Below are 21,189 nucleotides of genomic sequence, written 5' to 3' on the forward strand. Positions count from 1 at the left end.
CTTTCAGACAATCCAGCTGAGTCACTTCAGTCAGTGTGTGAAAGCCTCTTTACGCCTTATCAAGCCCAGCATCACCTCCAGTCTTTAAAATCCTGTGAAACCCTGGTTGTGTTTCCTGGTTTTGCTTGGATGTGGGTAGAGCTCGTGTTCTCCAGAGGCCTGTCCCGGTGTCCATCTACATTTATAATGTGCCTTGTTCCCACACAGGTGTCTTGCTTGTTCAGTCCAGCTTGTGAAGCGCTCACATGGGCTGAAGTTGCAGTTTAATAAGTGTATATTGTCTCTTAAACCTATTCAAAACTTACTTTAATTAAAGTAAGTTAAATTGGAACAGTAGCACCCAGAAAGCAAGACCTGCTTTACACCACAGGCTTTGTGAAGTGAAATGCTTCACAGAATCCATGGATATTTCAGCCCTGCCTCCTCTGTAACAGCAGTAATTGAACAGCATAACACTGTAAAGATCTTAAAGTTGAAGAACGTGGTGTAAACACTGCTGTGCTTTTATTTTTTACGTTTTAGCCTCTCAGGATGAGGGGGGTTGTGATTCATCCTTTTATTAGCCTCATGTCCTTACTCCATGCTCTACTCTCACTGGCTTTGACAGCAGCTTTAATACCTTTAATTGCTGCTTTAATTGAATGCTAAATGGTCGTTTACAGAAAGAGGGAGGCAGTATTTACACTAGAAGGTGTGAATTTGTAATCTTCTGCTTCTGCCAGAGACCGAGTATCAGTGCCAGGCAGTTTGGAAGTGCCCTTGTTTGAGAGAACCAGTGGGACCCCTTTGCGGGACCCCTTTGCTTGAGCCAATGCAGTGCAACAGGGAATGACCTTGGAAAAAAAACAGGCATCACTTCCTTGCATGACTGCTTTGAGCCTCTCCATCCTTTTCCTGCCTCCATCTCTAGGGACATTTAGTTTTTTTATTCCAGATATGGTATAGAGCATTCCCCTGGTAATTTCAGATGTGTAATTTAATAATTTACAGTTTATACTACAGCAATTTTCCTTTTGTCGAGTAAGACTGATTTCTAACCACAAACTTCTATTTTCACACACAGGACTTTGATCTTTGTAACACACTCGATTGATTGATTTGTAAAAAAGCTGATCATTGATACCTAACATCAGTAGTGTTAAAACAGGAGTCTTAAATGATCATGGCATATCCCAGGAAGGCAATTATTCCCCAAACCAGGTTGTCTTCCTTCTAGAAAAAGCAAATATTTTTGCACAAAACATTTTCTTCCTATACTGCCAAGTTTCTAAGATATCTTTGCTATCCACATGCCAGTCTGATGACTTCCCTTAGACTTTCAGCAATAGATGAATTTGTTTCTTCAGAGAGCTTTGCAGTCTTAGTTGCTGGCTCCCTATTATAGACTGGAGAGTGCCATTCTTTTAACAGATTCCCAAACCACAGCCTATGTTTGCAAGTAAACCATCAACATTTCTTTAGGCTCCTAAAGCCTTCCAAAGGCCTGAGAGTGTTTGTGGGAAAAGCTGAAGTGTTATTTAAACAGAGGGAAATGCAAATTGAAATATAAGGTGTTAAGCAGCATTGTGGTTTCCCAGCAAAACCAGAAAATTTAATGTGTCTACTACTTGCAGTTCTGGGTCAGTGTATGGAGCTGTTTCTCCCTCAGTACTCCTGCATGGCATTGCTGAAAACACTTCCAAATGGAGACATGAAATGGGCTGCTTTCCTTTATGATATATGTGTAAAATTACCTGCCTGTTTTAAGACCGTCCTCTGAGTCACGACTAATATTTTTCTGAGAGGCCTTTCTGAGAATTTGCTTTACTTTCTCAACAACTACAATATGATGGGCCTTGCTGCTGGCTGGGCTGATTTTTCTATTTCCACAGACTCACAAGTAGTCAACTCTAAGAGTAACAGTAATGAGATCTGCCTTTTTACAAGTATTGTGGTAAAAGCAGAGTGCATCCTATGATACAGCAGGGGAGACATGCTTGGGTTTAGCACACAAAGGCTCAGCTTTTCAATGCTTACTCAAGAAGGCAATTTTGTCATTTAAGAGTAACTTCTAAGCCATCATTAAGGCACAAAACCAGAACGAGTAGCAACTTTGCTATGGATTTTATGTACATATCTGCAAGTAAGTGTTATACAGAATTACACACAGATCAGCCTCCTGCTACTTCACTGTGTTTTATTTTTCTGCTGTTTTGTGATTGATATTGTTTGGCTACTCAAACCTTGGAAAGTATCCATTTGACAGAACTAGCTTGTAAGTCAGGTTTATGTTGCGTTTATATTTTTGTGGCTTAATCTTCTGGTGGAAATCAAAAGGCATTAAAATGGATTTTATAGCCTCATGATAAAACTAACTGGAAAGGCTTTCACCGTTTTTGTCAATAAGCTAATCTGGTTTAATAATATGTCCCTGAACTTTGCAAAACCACATACAGACCTCACTTACATGAATTAAACCCAAATTTATTGCTTTTGAATACATGTAGTCACATTGGATTTGCATTGGAATGTCTTTGCACTAGCACAGAACCAGCTGAGTACAAGTGAGAACATACAGGAAAGCATCAGTTTTCATTGTACTATTGAGTCCCAACATTTTAATTTTCATTAGTGTACAAAATCCCAAATCATCAACAAAAATAATAAAATACCAGCACAGGGCAGCCAAGCCAAAGCAACAAAGGGAATTCTTGCTTAACCTCTGTGGTAGCAAACTGGTTCCTCCTGGGAGTGCTCCCACAGCACACAGACCTGGATCCTGCCTGGAGACCTCACTGTCACCTGTCCAGCTGAGGAAGGGAAAACTCTCACCATTCCCATGGACTGGATGCAAGGAACCCCTCTGAAATTCTGTGGGTGTCACAGGAGGGGTGTCACAGCTCCAGAGCAGAATGTCCGCCCTCAGTGCTCTACAGGATCCAACCTGAGCCATGACTGGGACTCCTTCCAAGAGTGTGTTTAAAATGTGCCTTCACTGCAAGCAAACCAAACAAAGGTTGTTTTGTGGCAAGATCATTGCAGTCACATCTGTTCAGTCACTGGGTGATCAGCAAAGACCCTTGTGGTGAGACATCCTCAAGAAGCAATTTGTGGGGAGAGGCGGACGCCGTGAGCACCTGAGGAGCGCGGAAGAAGAAAGGATTCGGTTTTCCTGTTTTCATAAGCAAGGCTGGCAGGAGGCTTAGAGAAAAATGTAAACATCTCCTAGAGGAGCTACTTGAGGAAAAGCCAGGTCTCAAACCCAGAGTGCATTTCCTGGAGCCCACAGTGGGCCTTAAGCACTGAGGTGTGAGCAGGACTCCAGGGGATGTTTTTACTTCTCTTACATTGCCTCAGTCGTGGCATTCCTCTCATCTGGGGCAGCATTTGATCACTGCAGAGCATCTTATAGTTTACATTAAAACAGTTGGTCCAGTTTTCACCAGGTGAGCTCATCTTCTAGATGGTTTTTTGCTTTTGCTTAGACTTCGGTGTTAGCTCCTATTCCCAAGGTCTTGATAGCACAGAGAGAATAAAAGACTGGCAAGGAGTTGTCTGTAAACACTCCACAGAGAAGACTTTCAGTGCTTTGCCTTAATTGCTCAACGTGTTCTTGTCAAATTTAATTCATTTGGTACATCAGACTGGGGGAAATTGAGACCTCAAACACGGGGGGAAACTGGATGCCCACCATGGAGAAATCAGGACTCCAGAGGCAAAGATAGTTGAGTACAAAGTTTTGAATGCCTGTATAAATATTGTTGATGGAGGAGTACATGAAATTGTTACAGATCTTCTAACCAGGACAGGTACACACTGAAATACAATCCAATTTAATTTGTGTGTTACCCTATTTTTTATATAAAGAATAGCAAAGTAGGGAAGCCACGTGGTGAAGTATAAACAAAGAGCAGGTTCAACATGGGACCTTATTTTAAAATTTCTGTCTTTCACTCAGCTTTAACTAATCCACTGACTTTCTACCAGTTCTCCATGTAAAGGAAGGGATTAACTATGCTGGGTGTTTAACCATCACAGAACAGGGAGCACAGTACAGGACAGTGTTTGTACTCCACTCCTTTGACTCCTGTGCTTACCACAGGCTCAGGAGCTGGATGTAGACACTTCCGTTTTGAATTCTTAAATATTCTGTAGATTTCAGTAGGAGTATTGCTCCTGCTGTTATAAATAAATAACTCATTTGTGTTTCCACATCGTGTTTGGCAATGTTGTTTGAGTTTTTTTCTGTTTTTTTTAAAGGTAAGAGGATTTGAAACTATCTGAAAATGCTGTAGAAAAATGAAATTGTCTAGTGCTTTGTTTTTAAGACTTTTACTTCAGTGATTTAGCACATAAATGTATTTAGAAATTAAATAAAAACTGGAAAACCAATGTGACTGTATCACAAAGAAGTAATGCATTAATTTTTATTCTTAATTTAGGTGCCTTGCAAGATCTTGGCCATTCTCCTTCATTTTTTCTTCCTGAGTGCTTTTGCATGGATGCTGGTGGAAGGATTTCATCTCTACAGTATGGTGATCAAAGTATTTGGGTCAGAAGAGAGCAAGCACTTATACTATTATGGAGTTGGATGGGGTAAGCATTTAGTAGCTGCTTACTTTAAATCTCCTCACTATAGGACCAGATTATATTCAGAAGCATATTTGAAATTGTCATCTTATGATCACAGTTTGCCTTCTGAGAGTAGGTCTGTTGGATAAGAAAATGCATAATTTTTCTGACTGTAATCAGACTTTAGAATGTATAGTCCTTAAACCTAATTCCACTGCAGCGAATTCCATGACATCTCAAGGCCAAATCAGGCCCTGAATTTCCGAATTAAGAGCAGGAATGTGGGAAGGAGGTCTCACTGCACCATTTTTTTATATTTTAGCTTACCTAATTGTTGTACTGACCTAAGATGATTGTAAGAATTTGAAGACAAGGATGTCTCATCTCATGTTAGTCAAAACAGACAGTTCATTTATTGGTTCTGTGCTTTCAATTGAAGTGTGAATGTGTTTGACTTTTGCAAACTCATAGTTCCTGGAATAAAGACAACCCTCCTCCTGAATTTAAAAACCCAGGCCCATCATTCTTGTCTAAGCAGAAACACTGAGCTGAGTAAGTGTTTAAATGTTTGCAAAGTCCCTGCTAATGACAAATCAAAACTTGAGACCACGTGAGGAGAGAGGGACAAGGAATTCTCCACCAACCTCCCAACATCCATTGAGGGATCTGAGAGGTGCTATTGCTGTAAAATGAGTTCAGTGGTAATGGGAGAGACAGGACACCAAATGTGCAGAGCTGATGGAAGTTCCCATGCGTTACCTTTAGTCCCAAGGGTGCTGGAATTAACTCAAAGCCTGCAGTTGTCAGGAATTTTAAAAAAAAAAAAAAGGCAATTTGAGGAAGGTGATAATATCCTACCATTAAAACTACCTTGAAATCGATTGGGTTAAAAAAAACAACCTTCTTTTTTTTGCCTTGATGATTCAGGACAACTCACAGAGATTATTGTAGCAAAGCTTTTCCCTCCCACCGTTTTTGGGACACTGATGGTAGAGTTTGTGATACTGGAGATTTTGCTGTGGCACTTTGGCCTTGGCATGTTTTCCTATTTCAGCCCATTTCCTTTCCTTTAGAGACTGTCACAGATTGAAGACTTTGTTCTGAGCTGTCAAAAGACATAAATTTCTTTATTTGCTGTTAGTTGATGCAGTCCCAGACTTCTGCCTAGATATGACATAACACAGCAGAAGAAAATCATAGAAAATGAACTTCTACAATATAAATGGGAGAATATACTTTTTCCCATCAAGCAAAATAGATCTTTTCATCATTGGAAGGAAATATACTTTCATTTGTGTCTAATGCTTCATCTTTCTCAGTAGATGACGTATTTAGCCTTTTAGAATTAATGTCCCAAAATTGCTTTACATTGTCTGCCACAGAGTTTCTATAGCCTGCTAGTTAGATTTTTGGTTTTTTTTTTTCCTTATATAGAAGACACTGAAACTTTCAAAATACAGCATCCAAGTTTACAGGCATTTTCCATTTTATTTGTCAGTAGTGCCTCAGAAACATAGAATGGTTTGGGTTGGAAGAGATGTGTTATGGGTGTAGACTAAACTTCACAACTTCTTTGTAATTATTGATGAAAAAAATTAAGCAAACACACTTATTTTTGTGCATAATGTATAATCCACATGAGATCTTCAGTCCAGATAAAATCTTATGATCCTCTTAGGATAAAAATATATATTTTTTTTCAACCTTTATGGAGTTAATTGAATAGTTGTTCCTTAAAGGAAAAATACTCTTATTTTACTGTAACAAAACCTTGCTTCTTCTTCCATTGCCATTATCCATTTAATGTCTTGTTAATGCAATGAAAAGGCAAACAGAGCACTACAGGCTGCAGACCATTTTATTCTCACTGACTTAACAGCTCTTCTAATGCTGGTGACTGCTCTATGTTTCATCTGCATAAGTTTTATTATCTTCCAAAGGAACTCTATTTAATTTTCTTCTTCACTGCCACTTAAAATTGATAAAGAGTCGTGCTAAATCCTTTGAATATCCAGCATTTGACTGGGTGAAAAAAAAAAAGATGGACTAGAAATATAAAGAAGAATTAGTCAGGTACAGGTATTTTTGCTTCAGTGACAAAGTCCCTTGTATGGGAAGACAACATCTATATTCAATATCTACTCTGCAACCAAAGAGGTGCTTGGGAATGTGAACACGTACCTGTGGGACCTTTAGTCCTGGCAGCTCACATACCCATGGCATATTGATTATCTGTGCTTAATTGCTCTGGTGGATATAATTATTCCTGATTTTGTTCAACTGTGTGTAGGAATTTCCTTTCTTAAATAGAGAAGTGAGACAGTAAACTAAAATCATACCTTTGATTGGGTCTTACACAAGTGTTACATTTAAGATATTATTCCTGATTCGGACAAGCATGAGAAAGCAAAATGAAGCTCATGGGACATTAAATTCCATCCTACAGGATGGATTTCAAATTCCAAGACCTAAACAATGCCTGTAGATGATGCTTCTTAACTACTGAGTATTTCATTGTATAAATACATGTACATATAAATATATAAATATTTATACATGTGCTTCTAGCTGCAATCATTAAAGAGTGAAAATACTTCTTCCAAAAATTAGTAAAATTAGTAAAATTAGTTCTGTCAGTACAGGAAGACTTTATAGAATTTGTGAGGATGATAGTAGTAAAATTAGGCAGAAATTGCTTGTCAGAGAATTTTGTAAAACCCTCATGCAGAAAACCTGAAGAATCAAACAGAAAAATTGAAACTTTAAGCTATCATGTCTAATACTCAGTCTGGGACGTGGTTATTAAATTCCTTAAGTTGATAAAAGCTCAACCCTTCACATTTTATTAAATCATACAGGAATTAACAGACAATCATTTCATATTTAAAGGGCTGGGGTTTTGCTATATTCAGAACTGTTGGTAATAAAACCCCCTCTCTTCCTTTCCACTTCCTGGCCTGGAATGGTGCCCTGAAGTGGCACAACAGGCCCTGACAGTGCTGGGGCTGGAGCTCCCTGGCAGCAGGAGCACAACTGTCTGCCTTGGTGGAATTCCCAAAGCCTGGAAAACATTCCCCCACCTCCCAGGGCACAGCACACTGCCACTGCCAAAACCCATCTGGAAACAGAGCCAGCTTTAAACACAGAAATCTCGTAGAGCTATTACATATTTATGTTAAAATAAGTCTTGTTTGGGCATCTGGGGAGGATCTGCCTCTCTCTGCTGGGTGTGATGCTCTGGATAACTGGATGTCGCTGTTCCTTGTCCTCTCACCTGCTGGTTGTGCACCCCTGAGAGAAACTCTGCTTCCTCTTCTAAATTGTTTTGAGTTCTGGAACAAAAACACACTTACCTGGGGGAAAGTGGTGAAAATAAGTCTGATTTTTCCTCCACGTGGTAGCACTGATTGAACAGCAAGAGGTAGAAATTACACCAACAAAAACCAGGCTGAAAGAGGACTATGATTGTCAAGGAAATTTGCACTAATTCAGTTTAACTGTTAAACTAGTGTTTTATTGAAAAGCCATTTTGTTTTTCCAGCATCAATTAATTAAAACAAGTTGGATTACACAGCTGCAGGAGGATGTCAAGTTAGACTTAATTTGAAAATGACTCCGAGCTGTTCTGTTCGTCCAAAATTGAGCAGAACTTGCTGGGTTTACTGGAAGACGGTGCTTTTGTTCCTAATATTGCCACTGCCTTTGCCTTTCTGCAGGCTGCCCACTGGTGATTTGTGTCATTTCTGCAACATCATCCCTAGACAGCTACGGAGAAATTGGCAAGTGAGTATGAAAATGTCCCCACTCCAGGTGCAAAAAGGATGGAAAATCTGACACGGAGGAAACTCATAGCTGTGGAGCTGCAAGATCCTCCTGAGGAGCAGGGGAGATAACTTGCAAAAGCACGATTCTTTCTTATTCTTAGACATATTCTGGGATTTTCTTAGGCATAGAAGCCTCAGGTTTGATTTTCACCGCTGAGATGCTGCACAAAAAGCTCCTGAGATGTTTTACCTGTTTTATCTTTCACTGCAGAGGCACGAGGCCTCCTCAGTGAGCTCCCTGCTCGCCCCCTGCTCAGGGTAATCTCTGAGTAAAGATATTCAATCTTCTGAAGAAAACTGCAGTTTCACATCTCAAGATCTAGAATGGATCATGTCCAACATTTGGAAAATTAAGTTCCTTTCTAATTTAGGAAAAGAAGAGTGAGTTTAACTGAAAGAACAAGATAGGATTTAATCCTACCATAATGTGAGCAGAAGCTTTCGAGCAAAAATTGTTATTTTGTGTGTGGTACCTTGGCTTATCTCATCAGGGCTGGAAGAAGGGCCCATGAAGCTGACAGTGTGTTGAGCAGTCCCTTCCCCAGCACCAGCCAGGCCAGGCAGGGAAGACTTCAATTTGTCCCTGGCTGCAGTGCCAGTGCTCCAGCACTGAAATCACTGCCTGTGACTGAGGATACAAGAACAACAAAGAGCAAATAAAACCTTTCCTTTCTTCCCGTCTTTTCACCCCTGATGCTGTTTGAAAGTGGGCTGGGGCAGAGCTGTCACAGACTCTTTGCAAGACACAAATCCAATGAGATCCTGCCTTGGATTCCCTGAGTGTGAGGGGGAAAGGAGCTTCTTCCTGGGGTGCTGTCACATCTCTTGCTTTTAAAATTCACCGGTATTTTTGCACTCTCTTTGAATTGCTCTTTTAAATTAAGAACATTACTAATTAAATGGCTGTGTGCTTCATCTGAAATCATTCTGATTTCTCCCTGCAGCTGCTGGCTTTCACTGGAGAATGGAGCAATCTGGGCTTTTGTGGCGCCGGCGATGTTTGTCATTCTGGTAGGTAAAACCACAGCAGCTGCTGTTTTCTTGTTGCATGTCTGTGTCAGCAGAACTGGCTGAAGGCCTAGGGTCAATCCTTGTGCCAGCCCAGTGAAACAGCAGTCGTGAATGTTCCAGAACTACTTGGTTCCTCCTCCAGTTTTTTTGCATTGTATTAGTTTATGCATATTAATTCCCGCACTGGTAATTTCACTATTGCAAAGATAGGACCTAAAATACTGGAGTAGCCCTGCTGGTGTCATTAATAATTGTGTAGGACCAAGTAACCTTGGGAGTCTCAACAATTCTCAGAAAGAACCCAAAAGAACAGAAAGAACCCCCAAAAGAACAGACTCTGTGGTTTGTGTTCCATATACACCAGTAAAAGCTGAAAGCCTGATTCCATCCCACTGGTGTTTGAAGTTTTTGTGAGTGTCCCCAGTGAAGATGGTCACCAGCAGGGTTTGCAGGAGTGGGTTAGAACAGCAACAAGAGCTGTCACCCCTTGGGTGGGCTCTGGGGATGGTAAAAAGCTGCCTCCACATCTGTCTCCTTCCAGCGCTGAGGAATTCGTTCTGTTCCTCTGATATTTGGTGTCAGGTAGGGCAGAGTGTCTGGCTGATCAAGGCAGGGCTGTTAAGGTGAGGTTGCAGGGTTCAGGTGGCTGCCACAAACACCTCTGCCAGCTCTAATGAGCAGCATCCTTCCAGGGAAGGGGGCAGGTTCACGGCTCCGATGCTGCTCCACGAAAGCTCTGCAGCAGTTTAATTTTGCTCACACTCCATTGAGCTGTAGCTTAACCCCTGTGACTACTTAAGGAGTCAGGGGTGTTTGCAGGGACTAAGTGGGAGATTAGCACCTCTTCACCACTGTTTCTAATACTTCTATTGATCAGGTCATCTGCAATTTTTGATAGAGGTTATAATGTCAGAGCGAAAGTGAAGATGGAATAGACTCACTGATTAGTGAAATCGGGTTGGCTTTAAAGCTCTACTTAAGTTCAAAAGGCATGGACCTTTAAAAAAAAACATAAAGAAACATCACAGATTTCATCTCACATAAAACCCCCCCAGAAATCCTGCTCACAAGCCAAAGGAAGGAAGGACAAATAAATAAATAATTAAATAAATAAACAAACAATTAAATAACTAATTAAATAAATAAATATACCTAGTGTTTACCATTGCATATCTCTGTAACTATTTGGCAAGCAGAAGATGGCTCCTTGGCTGACCTTTACCATCACAGGGGATTTTGTGCTGTGGGTGAGTGGCCATCCTAACATTTGCCTGGGAGACAGTGAAATCAGCAGCTCTTCCAGGCAGCCCAGCCCAGCACCTTCCACCCCCCATACAGCCTCTGAAAAACTGGGTTATATAAACATATATTAAAAAAAAAATGCAAATGGTTGCCATATTGATGTGACAGAAACTGTCTGGTGTTAGCATTTTAATCAAATTGTTAATGGCAACACTTGAAAGTGCCTAAAGAGTAAGGGCAGAATTTCTTTTACCTCAGTGAAAGCATATACATGTAAATAAGAAATGTTGACCACTAGGTTAGAGCTGGCTAAACAGCTGTGGATTTTGTTCCAACAAACTTAACTCCTTGTTGACCTGTCCCTTGAACCTTCTGTAGGTGAGTTTATATTCAGAGATATGTAGATATTGATGATTGGAGAGCAATTAAAATAATTTAATATTTATATGTGTCCTGCTCACATTAGCACTTGCTTTTTGGTCATTGTTCAGCATCAAAGGAGGAAATGAGATGCAGCCAATAACACCAAATCTTTCCAAGCTGCTGTCCAAAGATGGTGTTAACCAAAACACACCAGCTCACCTGAGCAAGCACAGCCTTCAGCAATTTGCATGCAGAGGTGCTTGCCAGTGAAAGTAAGAGTTTAGCTGTCTGGCTCTAACTTATGATATATAACATTTGTGCAGCTCTAATTATATCCTTGTAGGGATACAAATATTTTCAGAAAGAGAAAGAGTGAGCTCACAAGGTTGATTCACGTAGAGCAATTTGTTAAATAGTCTAAACCCAGGTCTGCCCAAAATAGCAGCAAGCTGGCTGACAAATTACTCTCTCTGGGCATTGAATATTCCAGCTGAAAAATGTGTTAGTGCCTATAGGGAAATAACAAGGCTAAACAGTATTTTGTGTGCGTGTGCATGTGTGCCTGTGCTCTTTAAATAACAAATGAGCCACCAGTTGCATGAACTGATGTTTAACTCCGAAAATACTCCTCAAAAAGCAGGTTTTGACTAGTTCCATCCACAGTTTCTCTCTGCCAAGAAAAAGGATTATGCTGTGAGGGAAACAGGGGGACTGCTCTTTTTAACTCCCACTCCCTAGAGACAAGGCAGACACAGTTCACTTTTGTCCTGCCACAGCCTCACAGGCAACACAGACACCATGGAGCCTCAAAACAGAGTGATGTGTAGGGAGTGTGACTGGGAAAAAACACTCACACATACCTTTCTAGGCAGTAATTCACAGAACCTCCCAACCCTATATGGATTCCCATACCCAACGTGCTCTTTCCTTGGGGTTTAGTCAAGGGATGTGATGAGGGAAATAGTTCCTTCTATATGTAGATTTTTTGGCTTCTACCTACATCTTAAACATCACTCTCCCCCACCCTCCAAACCACAACACATGAGCCTCTGTATCATCCTCTTCAGGCAGCTTCACAAAAAGATTCTTGCAATTAGTTTGCAAACCAAACTAAGCTCAGCCAAAGTTGGCCTGGGACATGTGGAAAAAAAAAACCCGCTTGACAAAGCACCTGAATTTTTGATACAAGACATTAGTACTTCTGGCAGAAGGCTTTGCTTGTTATCAGCCATCTGCTGCCTTGATGTGTTTCCATATCTATGGCAGAATTAGGGAAATTCTGTGGAAAGCATCTGTGTTCCTGGAGCAGTGGGTGAGCTGCAGACTGAACAATCCATTGCAGGGGGAGATACTGGGCTGTAGTGACAAGTCCTTTCTGTTGTTTTCCCTGTAAGGAGTCATTTTCCTGGAGTTTTTTTTACAAGTCTTTCATAAAAACAGCATTTTTATGGAGCTAAATGAATTTCATTGGCATATTGCTAAGGGTTTTGTGCTGGGGGGACATCAGCTTTGTGACCACTGTCTTCAGTGGAACTTGGGTCCTGGGCTGAGATTGCCACCACTGCCTTCAGCTGGTACTTGCCCATGAATATTCAATATATAAAACAGTATTATCTCCCCTATACCTGATCATAAAAGATATAGTAAATTCCTTATGGTATTTATTCCTGCCTTTATGTACCAGTGCAGAATTAGGATAATTTCCTTGTGATGGACACTGTCTCACTCTGCAGTTAGAGTGTGAGTCCAACTCACATGGATTGAAAAGTGACAACTTGTGTCCCTTATTAGGCATCACTCATCATGGGAAAAGGTGACAGAGTTGAACCCACAGTGTTTAAAGGCCCTGAGACTGTAGGATTCCTCAATCTCATTGAAATCAAGTACCTACTTAAATGCTGTGGTGGATTAGACCACACCTGCTAAGCTTCTCATTTTTTCTTATTAGCACTCAGCTATGAACACTTTTATTCTTTTAAGATTAAATTCCTTCATTATGTTAAAATTAAAGTTCTTCTTACTTAACCAACAGGAAAGCATGCAAGATTTCTTTTGAACAAGGGAGCAGATTCAATATTAAGGATTAATATTAGGAAAGTGTAGAAGTTGGGCTCCTTTATTTGTTTTCTTCTGTATTTCCTTTCCAACCTCAAAGCTTTGCTCTGATATTCAGCTCTAACTGGTGTGATACTACGTGCATTAACCCAAATTAATCTGCAAAATAACTCAGTTTAGTCTAGTCCATCTGCAGTTGCTCTGGGATAGCTAAAAGCAGCACCAGGCTTTCCAAAATCACTCTCCCAAATTTTAACATCCATCCAACTGAATCAACTGGCTGTGCTTGGAAATGCTCATTGCCCAGGAATGGTTTCTGATGTGCCCCAGCAATGGGCTGCAGTGTTGGTGTGTGACCAGTGATGTCATGGTAAAGATCAAACTCACTCACACCATCAGAGAGGAAGTTAAACCTCAATTGGAAGAGCCACTTAAACTCCCTGTACTATTGCCCGAAACTGAAGTGGAGCCCAAAATAGTTTGTGGTTTTAGAGGAGAGCTGGTCAATGGATTTAATTAAGGCAATATGTTGAGTTGCTTTTTTTTTTCAGTTCCTCTGTACTGCCAAGCCTTTTCTTGGCTAGCATGGAACACACCACATCAGAGGGTTTTACACATGGGATTTCTGCCCTGTATTTAAGAAGAAACAAAAATCTCATGTGACTTGGAGGAAATCTAGGTGAAATCCCTGCAAAGGAGGGAAAAGAATTTGCCTCACTGCATCTGGTCTGGCAAAACTTTGACGAGAAAAGATTTTGAAAGAGGTTCTTTTTGCTCATTGAAGTCTCTCCCTGATCTGACAGTTTTTGGTCAGATGAAGCTGCCACTAGAGCGAGCCAGAGCTCCCTGATGTCATCGGGACCTTTCCGTGGGCTCCGGTGGGCTTTGGATCAACGCTCCAGTAATGGGAACTGGCAGCTCCTGCTGACTCTGCAGAGAGTTGTGAGTGCCTGGGGTTGGACAAGATGCCTTGAAAGGAGTCCTGTGAATTAGTGAACAAGCACTAATGTTAGTAGTTATATTTTTTTTAAACCAGAGTGTGGCCAGTACCTGGAAGAAAAACCATTCTAAGTTCCAGTCTAATTTTAAGGCAAAATAACTGCCATTGTCAGGTTATCTGGCCTTTCAGGAAAGGAAGAGGTAGGAACTGTGTACAGTGGCCTTATCTAAATATTTATTCTCATAATTTGATCGTTCTAATATAGATTAAAGAATAACGAGTGTTTCATCAACTAAACATTCTCCTGTTCAAATCATTGGCAAAGTATTTATGTCAGATGCCAAAAAAAATCACTGGAAGAACAACTCAGTGGCTGTATTTTGGTTTCCCATTGTAAGGGCAGTGGAGATAACTCCATGCTTTACTTACTGAGGCATTAACAAAGGCAGGCATTTGTAGCTAATCTGTTTATTTAGGCTGGGTGAGATTGCTTTAATTTCTCAAAATACCTAAGCAAAAATTTTTAAGTGGTTCAGGAAATTTAAATATAGAATTTCAGGACTTGAGTACCTTTTTCTACATCAGCAGTGAGATCACAATATTCCCTTTTCATCTTTTAAGCATATTACCAGTGCACCCTGGAAAAGGTATAGTCACACTGACTGCACCAGAGGAGAAGCTCAAGGCCTTTTAAATCCACTTTACACCATCCAAATTACCTAGGAAATTAATTTTATATTTAATTTCTTTTATATGAAAAAATTAAAATTCAGCTATAAATACTGAACAATTTGTGTGTTAGAAAACCACCTGCTTTGTCTAGTTTGTCTTGTGCTGTTTTCATGACCAGATCTAAAGGTTCAGGTCCAGTTTGAGTGAGGGTGTGCAAGATTCCAAGTAGAGGAGATAAATGGATTTCTGAAAATACTCATTACCACCTCAAAGGACTTATAAAAGTTATTTACAAAATATGATTTGGTGGGAATAGGGGAAATGATCCCAAGACCATTGAATTTCACCTCTTATTCCTCTCTGTAAAGCTGATTGAACAACAAGTATTCTTGTTATTGAAGAGCTGTCAGCTCCACAGGGTATTCTTTGGACAGACTCAAAAGCCTTGGCAGAAATGAATTATCACAGTTATGCTCTGACTTTACAGCAGGTGATGATCTGCCCTTAGAAATCTAAAATTGAAAGAGTGGTCAGAAGATTTGAAAAATACCAAGGAAGACATTAGCATCAAACTTAAACATTTATAATTCATGCTCTCATCCTCAGAATTAGAATATTTGTGTCAAAATAGAGAATGATTATTGAGTTTTAACTGAGGAACAGCACTTTTTTGAAGTCTCCACTTTCTTTTTGTTCCGTAGTTGAGAATAGTTTTGCTCTTAACTAGATGCTTTGTAGCTGATGTATAAATTTGGGCAGGAAGGGGGAAATACGTCTTTCACCTTCACATTCTTGACTCTTCTTTATTCTTTAAACCCAAGGTCTTTGCACAGCAAGAGAGTCTTTGCCACATTTCCTTTAAGTGATTTCCTTCTTCCTTCACCTGCGACTCCAGCACAAACTTTCTTTTGTTGGACATTTTCAGTGTTAGTCTTTTCAAGATTTCCTACTTTTCTGGTGGGAATTCTTTTCATTTTATTGATGTTTCTGCTGGACCAGACATCAAAAAGAGCAGAGGCTTTGAAGACCAGAGTTCAGGCTTAACATATTTTTTCTCATCGCTGTTTTAAAATAGTCTTGTGCTTCAATTGCCAGCAGACTTTGGTAAGAAAAGGGAGTTGTACACCCTGGAGTCTGTGCACAGGCAGGCACAAAACCAAAGGGAATGAAGACACGTGCCCTGGCTGGTGAAATTCTTGCCTGGTTTGTCAGCTGGCAGAAGGCTGTTAAGGTATTGATTTGTACAGCAGGGATCCCGAGCATTCCTCTGGCTGTGAAGCAACGTATCAATCCAGACTTTTCCCAAGGACTGCTCCTGAAGGAAAGAGAACACAAGCAAGAACTACCCACTGTGGGGGGAGAGAAATCACTGACAAGGGGCAAATGTAACAGTGCAACATTGAAAACCTCTATTGCCAAATAAACACAAAGTTTCTGTTTTCTGCTGTGTTTGTACAATCCCCTCCTCGGGCAGCCTGCACCTCTGACATGGTCAGAACTGGCCTTCCTTACCAAGTCTTGTTCCTTCATCTTCTCCAGGTCAATATTGGCATTCTCATTGCTGTCACAAGAGTCATCTCCAGGATCAGTGCAGACAACTATAAGGTCCATGGAGATGCTAATGCCCTCAAGTAAGTTTTTCTAATTCAAGTTATATTGTAACAATCTCACTCTAGCAATGTTAAATCATGGACTTGCTCCCAGAACATTGACATCATTCCTCTTCAGCAAAAAAACAAATAATGTGAAAGGTAGCTTATCATTCTCTTGAATGCAGCCAGTTAACCTGTGTTTTATTAAAGCTAAATGCTGCACAGGATGAAACCTGTGGCTCAGCAGGACCTAAAGTGTTTTCTTGCTTATTACAGTCTCCAGCATTTGCTGATTCATGATTTTCCCTTTTATTAACAGAGACTTTCCACTTCCTGCTGCATTCAAAGCTAAATCCCACACAGCATCATTAATCTGTGCTGGGCTATTGGAACTATTCTGCTCCTTCAGAGGATGGACCTTGTTTCTAAGCCCAGTTCAGCATAATATTTAGGCATATGCTTATCTTTAAGACTCTCTTGATACTGCAAAGCACAGAGACTTATGCTGGATTTAAATGTGTGCTTAAATCCAAGCAGGTCTTTATATCACAGTGCCTTGAGCCTCTGGGGATGGTGGCCTCTGAGAGTGAATCATCTTTAAAATAGCACCAGCAAGTCTGGAGGGGAAATGTAAGGCAGGCACAAAGCTACTGCTGAATACACAAGGACAAATTCTGATTTCTAAAATATATAAGATTACATATACCTAGCTAAGAAGATAATTTAATATACTGAGGTTAAATTAAGATGCTGAATATTCCATTTTGTATCTCCTAAAGATGCTTTGGTCCAAATATAGAAAGGACACTGGATATAACTAAAGGAATAGAGAACTTACATAGAAGAAAAATGTGATGATGGTTTGTGTTTAATGTTTCTGAGACACAGGCTATTGTACAATAGGGATTTGGTGCCACTGTTCTGAAATGATATCATAAAGAATAATTTTTATGCTTGGATTACTTATGTAATTTTGAAAGTGTCATTAAGTTTTAAATATTGGTGACAGTTACCTAATCGAAGTTAGTTTAGTTATTGTACATTTATCCAACAGGAAGAGAAAAACAGTAAATAATCTACATGAAAATCTATAAGATAATTACATTGTAGTGAAAAGAAAAAATTGGGAATCAAAATGACTGTTTCAGGTTTGACTGAGTCCCTGTGACCTTCAGAAGTACAAAGGAAATACAGAACCTTAGGAAGCAAATAACTCTATATTGTCAATGCCAATTTCTCTGCATTATTAGAGGTATGAAGACAAAGAAACAGCTCTATAAGTAGAGGAGAAGCTACACAGATTGTTTTATGTATTTAGATATTTTACTTGTACTATGAGGAATTGATTCAATACACACTGTACCCCCCAGACTAATGTATATTAATTTTTTCAAAGAAAACTATGTTTGTGCACATAAGTAAATCCAAGTATGAATGATTGGTCTAGGAATAAGATGTCATCCCTTCAATGAGGAATATATGTCCTTAGTTCAAATATTATCAGCAGTAGATTTGGAATGGTGTAGCTCTGTACTGAAAATGTGACTTCTCCAGACACTCTGGCTCAGAGATTCTCTTTGTGTCAAGAAGTTTTTACATTACACTTTCAGGATTTGACCTGATAAAAGTGATGGCAGTGGAGAAAAATGATAATCAATGGGACAATACATCTGGAAACATTAAATCATTAAATTATTAAGGGGAAATCTGCTCTGATAGAACATCTTTCCTCACAGAACTCAATTAAGTCAATAAAGTATAATAGAAGGTAAACAGAACACACAGAATAGCTCTTCTTCTGTAGATATCATTACAGAAATGGGTCTTCAAAAGAAGTTTTAAATGAGGAGGGCATAAATATCTGTTCAAGTCAGATCCTGGGGAGTATTTATACTCTGATTCCACACAGCAGTGAGGCATGATGAATTAGAGTTTCATGTACAGGGGATGTCATGGAGAAAGTAACTGCTCTGTTGGAAAAAAAGATAATTATAAGGCCTTTGCAACACTGAGTTTCATTCTCTTGTCATCAGTATTCCTTATACAGGTGAAGAGTTTATATGTCTAACGTGAAATCACTCTGTGTGTTATCATTTCCCAAAAAAAAGAAGGGAACAAAACAAAAGAAGGTTCTGCTCTGACAGCAGAATGACAAGGGAAGGGTTTTTCATAGTGAAAAAAACCCCTCTGCTCTGACAGCTACAAGGGAAGGGTTTTTCATGGTGAAAAAACCCCCCGTGGCTCCGAGCACTAAAGGATGCAGGGTGTTGATTACAGGTTGTTAAGGCGTGAGAGTGGATAAGCACAGCAAAACGAAGCAGTGACAGAACACAGAGAAATCAGACAAACATAATAAGCTTTGTAGCTTCTGTCAGGTCGTTGCCAGCCAGGACTGCGAGGTAGTTTTTGAATCAACAAGTTCAGTTGGCTTAGGGAGGAATCACCAAAGACGTTGTGTAATGTGAGCCTTAAATAAAGGGCCTGCCGGGCATCCGTGTGAGTGCTGCAGTTCATTGAGATGAGCCACGGGCAGAGCTGCAGTGTGTTAGGAGGAATTATCAGCCCCTTCTCACAAACACAGAGCTGAATCCAAATGGCAACGACGTGACTCTGGTGAGGCAGGAAAGCACTTTGTCACCACTTTGTCGCAGTCGTTCGCGGCGTTCGAGTGGGACACGAGGCAGAAGTGGTTCCTTCAGGGCTGTGTTCGTGGTATCAGAGACAAAATGAGAATTGCAGTGCCAGGAGCTGTGGAAGGGAAACCTGCTCAATCCAATAAACCTGTGAGAGGAAAAAGGGGGGTGTTCAGTGCTGTGTTTTCAGGCTGGAATGAAATTTAAGTGAAAGCACAGAGAGAAACAGTTAAGTTGTTGTCTGCAATGGTTTGAATGACAGCAGTTGAACAGCAGGGTGAGACATTTAGGAGTGATAATGAACTGGAAGGCCTGGCAAACTGGCTGAGGAATGCCCAAAATGCCTATGGCAGGAGCATCAGGGAGGTGACAGTGCCACCTTGCCTTTCCTTGGTGACTCAGGCCAACACATCTGCCCAGGAGCACCTGACTGAGAGGCCTCACACTTCCAGATGTTGCTGCCCTCAAACCTGAGCAGCTGTTGTAGCCTGAAAGTCCCAGCCTAGAGGTTTTATGGAACAGGTTCCTCATCAGGATCACCTCTTGCCAGGCTCTACTGCCAAAGGAAAGGTTTAATCACGCTGACAAAGACTGGCTTCCACTGCTGTTGGCAGCCTGGGTGGGAGAGGACCTCACCTGGCTTTGTCTGCCCTAAACTCCAGAGCTCAGTACAGCTGACACCACCTCCACTGGGACTCCTGATCTGTGGAGAAATGGCTGCTGGTACCATGCAGTTCAATTTATCTGTTTGGTGTTCGTCTCACTGGCCTTAAAAGTTCTGATTTCTCCCCAAGGGCTGAGGGAAGCCCAGACTGACTGGTTTGTACTCCCATACCACCTCTGCAGGTCTCAAGCCAGGAGTGATAACTCACCTCCAAGGCCATCAGCCCATAACTGAGCAGAAATTACCTCAGGAAATTGTCAAAGCAAAGATGCACTTTGAGTCATCATGATATCAGTTAGAAAGGGTATTTATTGCTAGAGAAGTGCTGGGCCTGGAGCATATTTAGTTTCCTGAAAGATTACGTTACTTGGCAACACGAGTGGATATTACCAACAAGGCTTGTTTCTCTTGGCAACAGACAGCAATAAAATGATGTAATTATTTAGAGTAATTGTTCCTGATTTTCCATATGGCAACAGGTCCTCTCAAATGCTGACTCAAACGTGACTGCAGAATATGCATCAGGGTGAGCCAGTGCTCCACTCTGAAGGCAGCATCTGTCAAACTTCGTGTTTAAAAGCCAAAACAGAAAAGGAAGTTGTGAACAAAATTCCATTTTCTTTTTTTTTTTTTTTGCCATAAAACTAATTTATTATTCATCCTCCCCATTCACATTTCTCACAGAATGAAATGCAGTACATTGTTGGCTGGTTGACCTCTTCAAGTTCAGATGTTGCTTGTCACAGTGGAGGCATCAAGAGCATCTTGCTGAACATTTTGGTTTAGTTTCAGACCTACTCGTGTGGTCATTTGTTTGTTTAATGTAAAGAATAATAGTGCCCCCAAAACCAGATATAGGATAAACTGAAGGAGCAGCATAAAAGAGCAAGTTTTTATGATACATAAACTGCAAAATACCCAGGAATTTATGGCAAAATGAATATAATTAATCAGTATATGATCAGAGACATTAATTAATGCATAATAGATTCCTATGACAGTCTGAACAGTAAGTATTTGGTTGTTGTAGTAATTTTTGTATGTGTGTAAAAATAGCCACTTTTTAGTTCTTTAATTCTGCAAGAACAGTTTACTGGTAAGAGCTGAGCAAAGAATTATCAGCTCCTATTTATTACTTGAATTTACGTAAGAAAATGCTTTTTGTTTTGTTTTTGAAGCATGTCGAACACATATATAGAACATGAATTTTTCACTTAGTTGTGATTGATTGTGCTTGAACCTTTTATTAGAAGATCAGCTATTGACTCTCAGCAAAATAATTTTGAGCAGTAATTCAAATGTGTCTTTTTGAGAACGTTTTGCATCCAGGGAACAGATTTTCTGCCAAAAAGCTAATTTGAATGTTTTAGTTCATAGGATGCTGAATCTAATACCTTGAAACATTTAAATGCATACATACAGCATTTGTTTGAATTACCCATTCTTTTTTTAGGGAAATAACTAATCATATGTTTGAGTTTAAGCACATGAGTAGCCTCTGTAAGCTTAATGCAATTAAAGCAGCTTAGTTTAATGGAATTGCTCATGTGCTTGAAAAGGCACATGATTACATTTCTGAGTTATGGACCATTTGAACTCTTTTTCTTACTTATTTCTGTTGCATCCAAAGATTTAACTCTAA

At 40.1% G+C, this 21,189-nt stretch overlaps 1 protein-coding gene across 1 annotated transcript in view; it reads left to right on the forward strand.

The window, feature by feature from the left end:
• Positions 1-21,189, forward strand: part of ADGRD1 (adhesion G protein-coupled receptor D1) — a 139,978-nt gene that overhangs the window by 100,585 nt on the left and 18,204 nt on the right. The window contains exons 18-21 of the mRNA XM_027689655.1: positions 4,422-4,575; positions 8,268-8,334; positions 9,320-9,386; positions 16,198-16,289. Coding sequence (XP_027545456.1) covers positions 4,422-4,575; positions 8,268-8,334; positions 9,320-9,386; positions 16,198-16,289 — 380 coding nt within the window. The remainder of the gene's footprint in view (positions 1-4,421; positions 4,576-8,267; positions 8,335-9,319; positions 9,387-16,197; positions 16,290-21,189) is intronic.

The sequence above is a fragment of the Neopelma chrysocephalum genome, unplaced genomic scaffold, assembly GCF_003984885.1.
Source record: "Neopelma chrysocephalum unplaced genomic scaffold, ASM398488v2 Primary Assembly neopelma1_77, whole genome shotgun sequence".
NCBI classification, from domain to species: domain Eukaryota; kingdom Metazoa; phylum Chordata; class Aves; order Passeriformes; family Pipridae; genus Neopelma; species Neopelma chrysocephalum.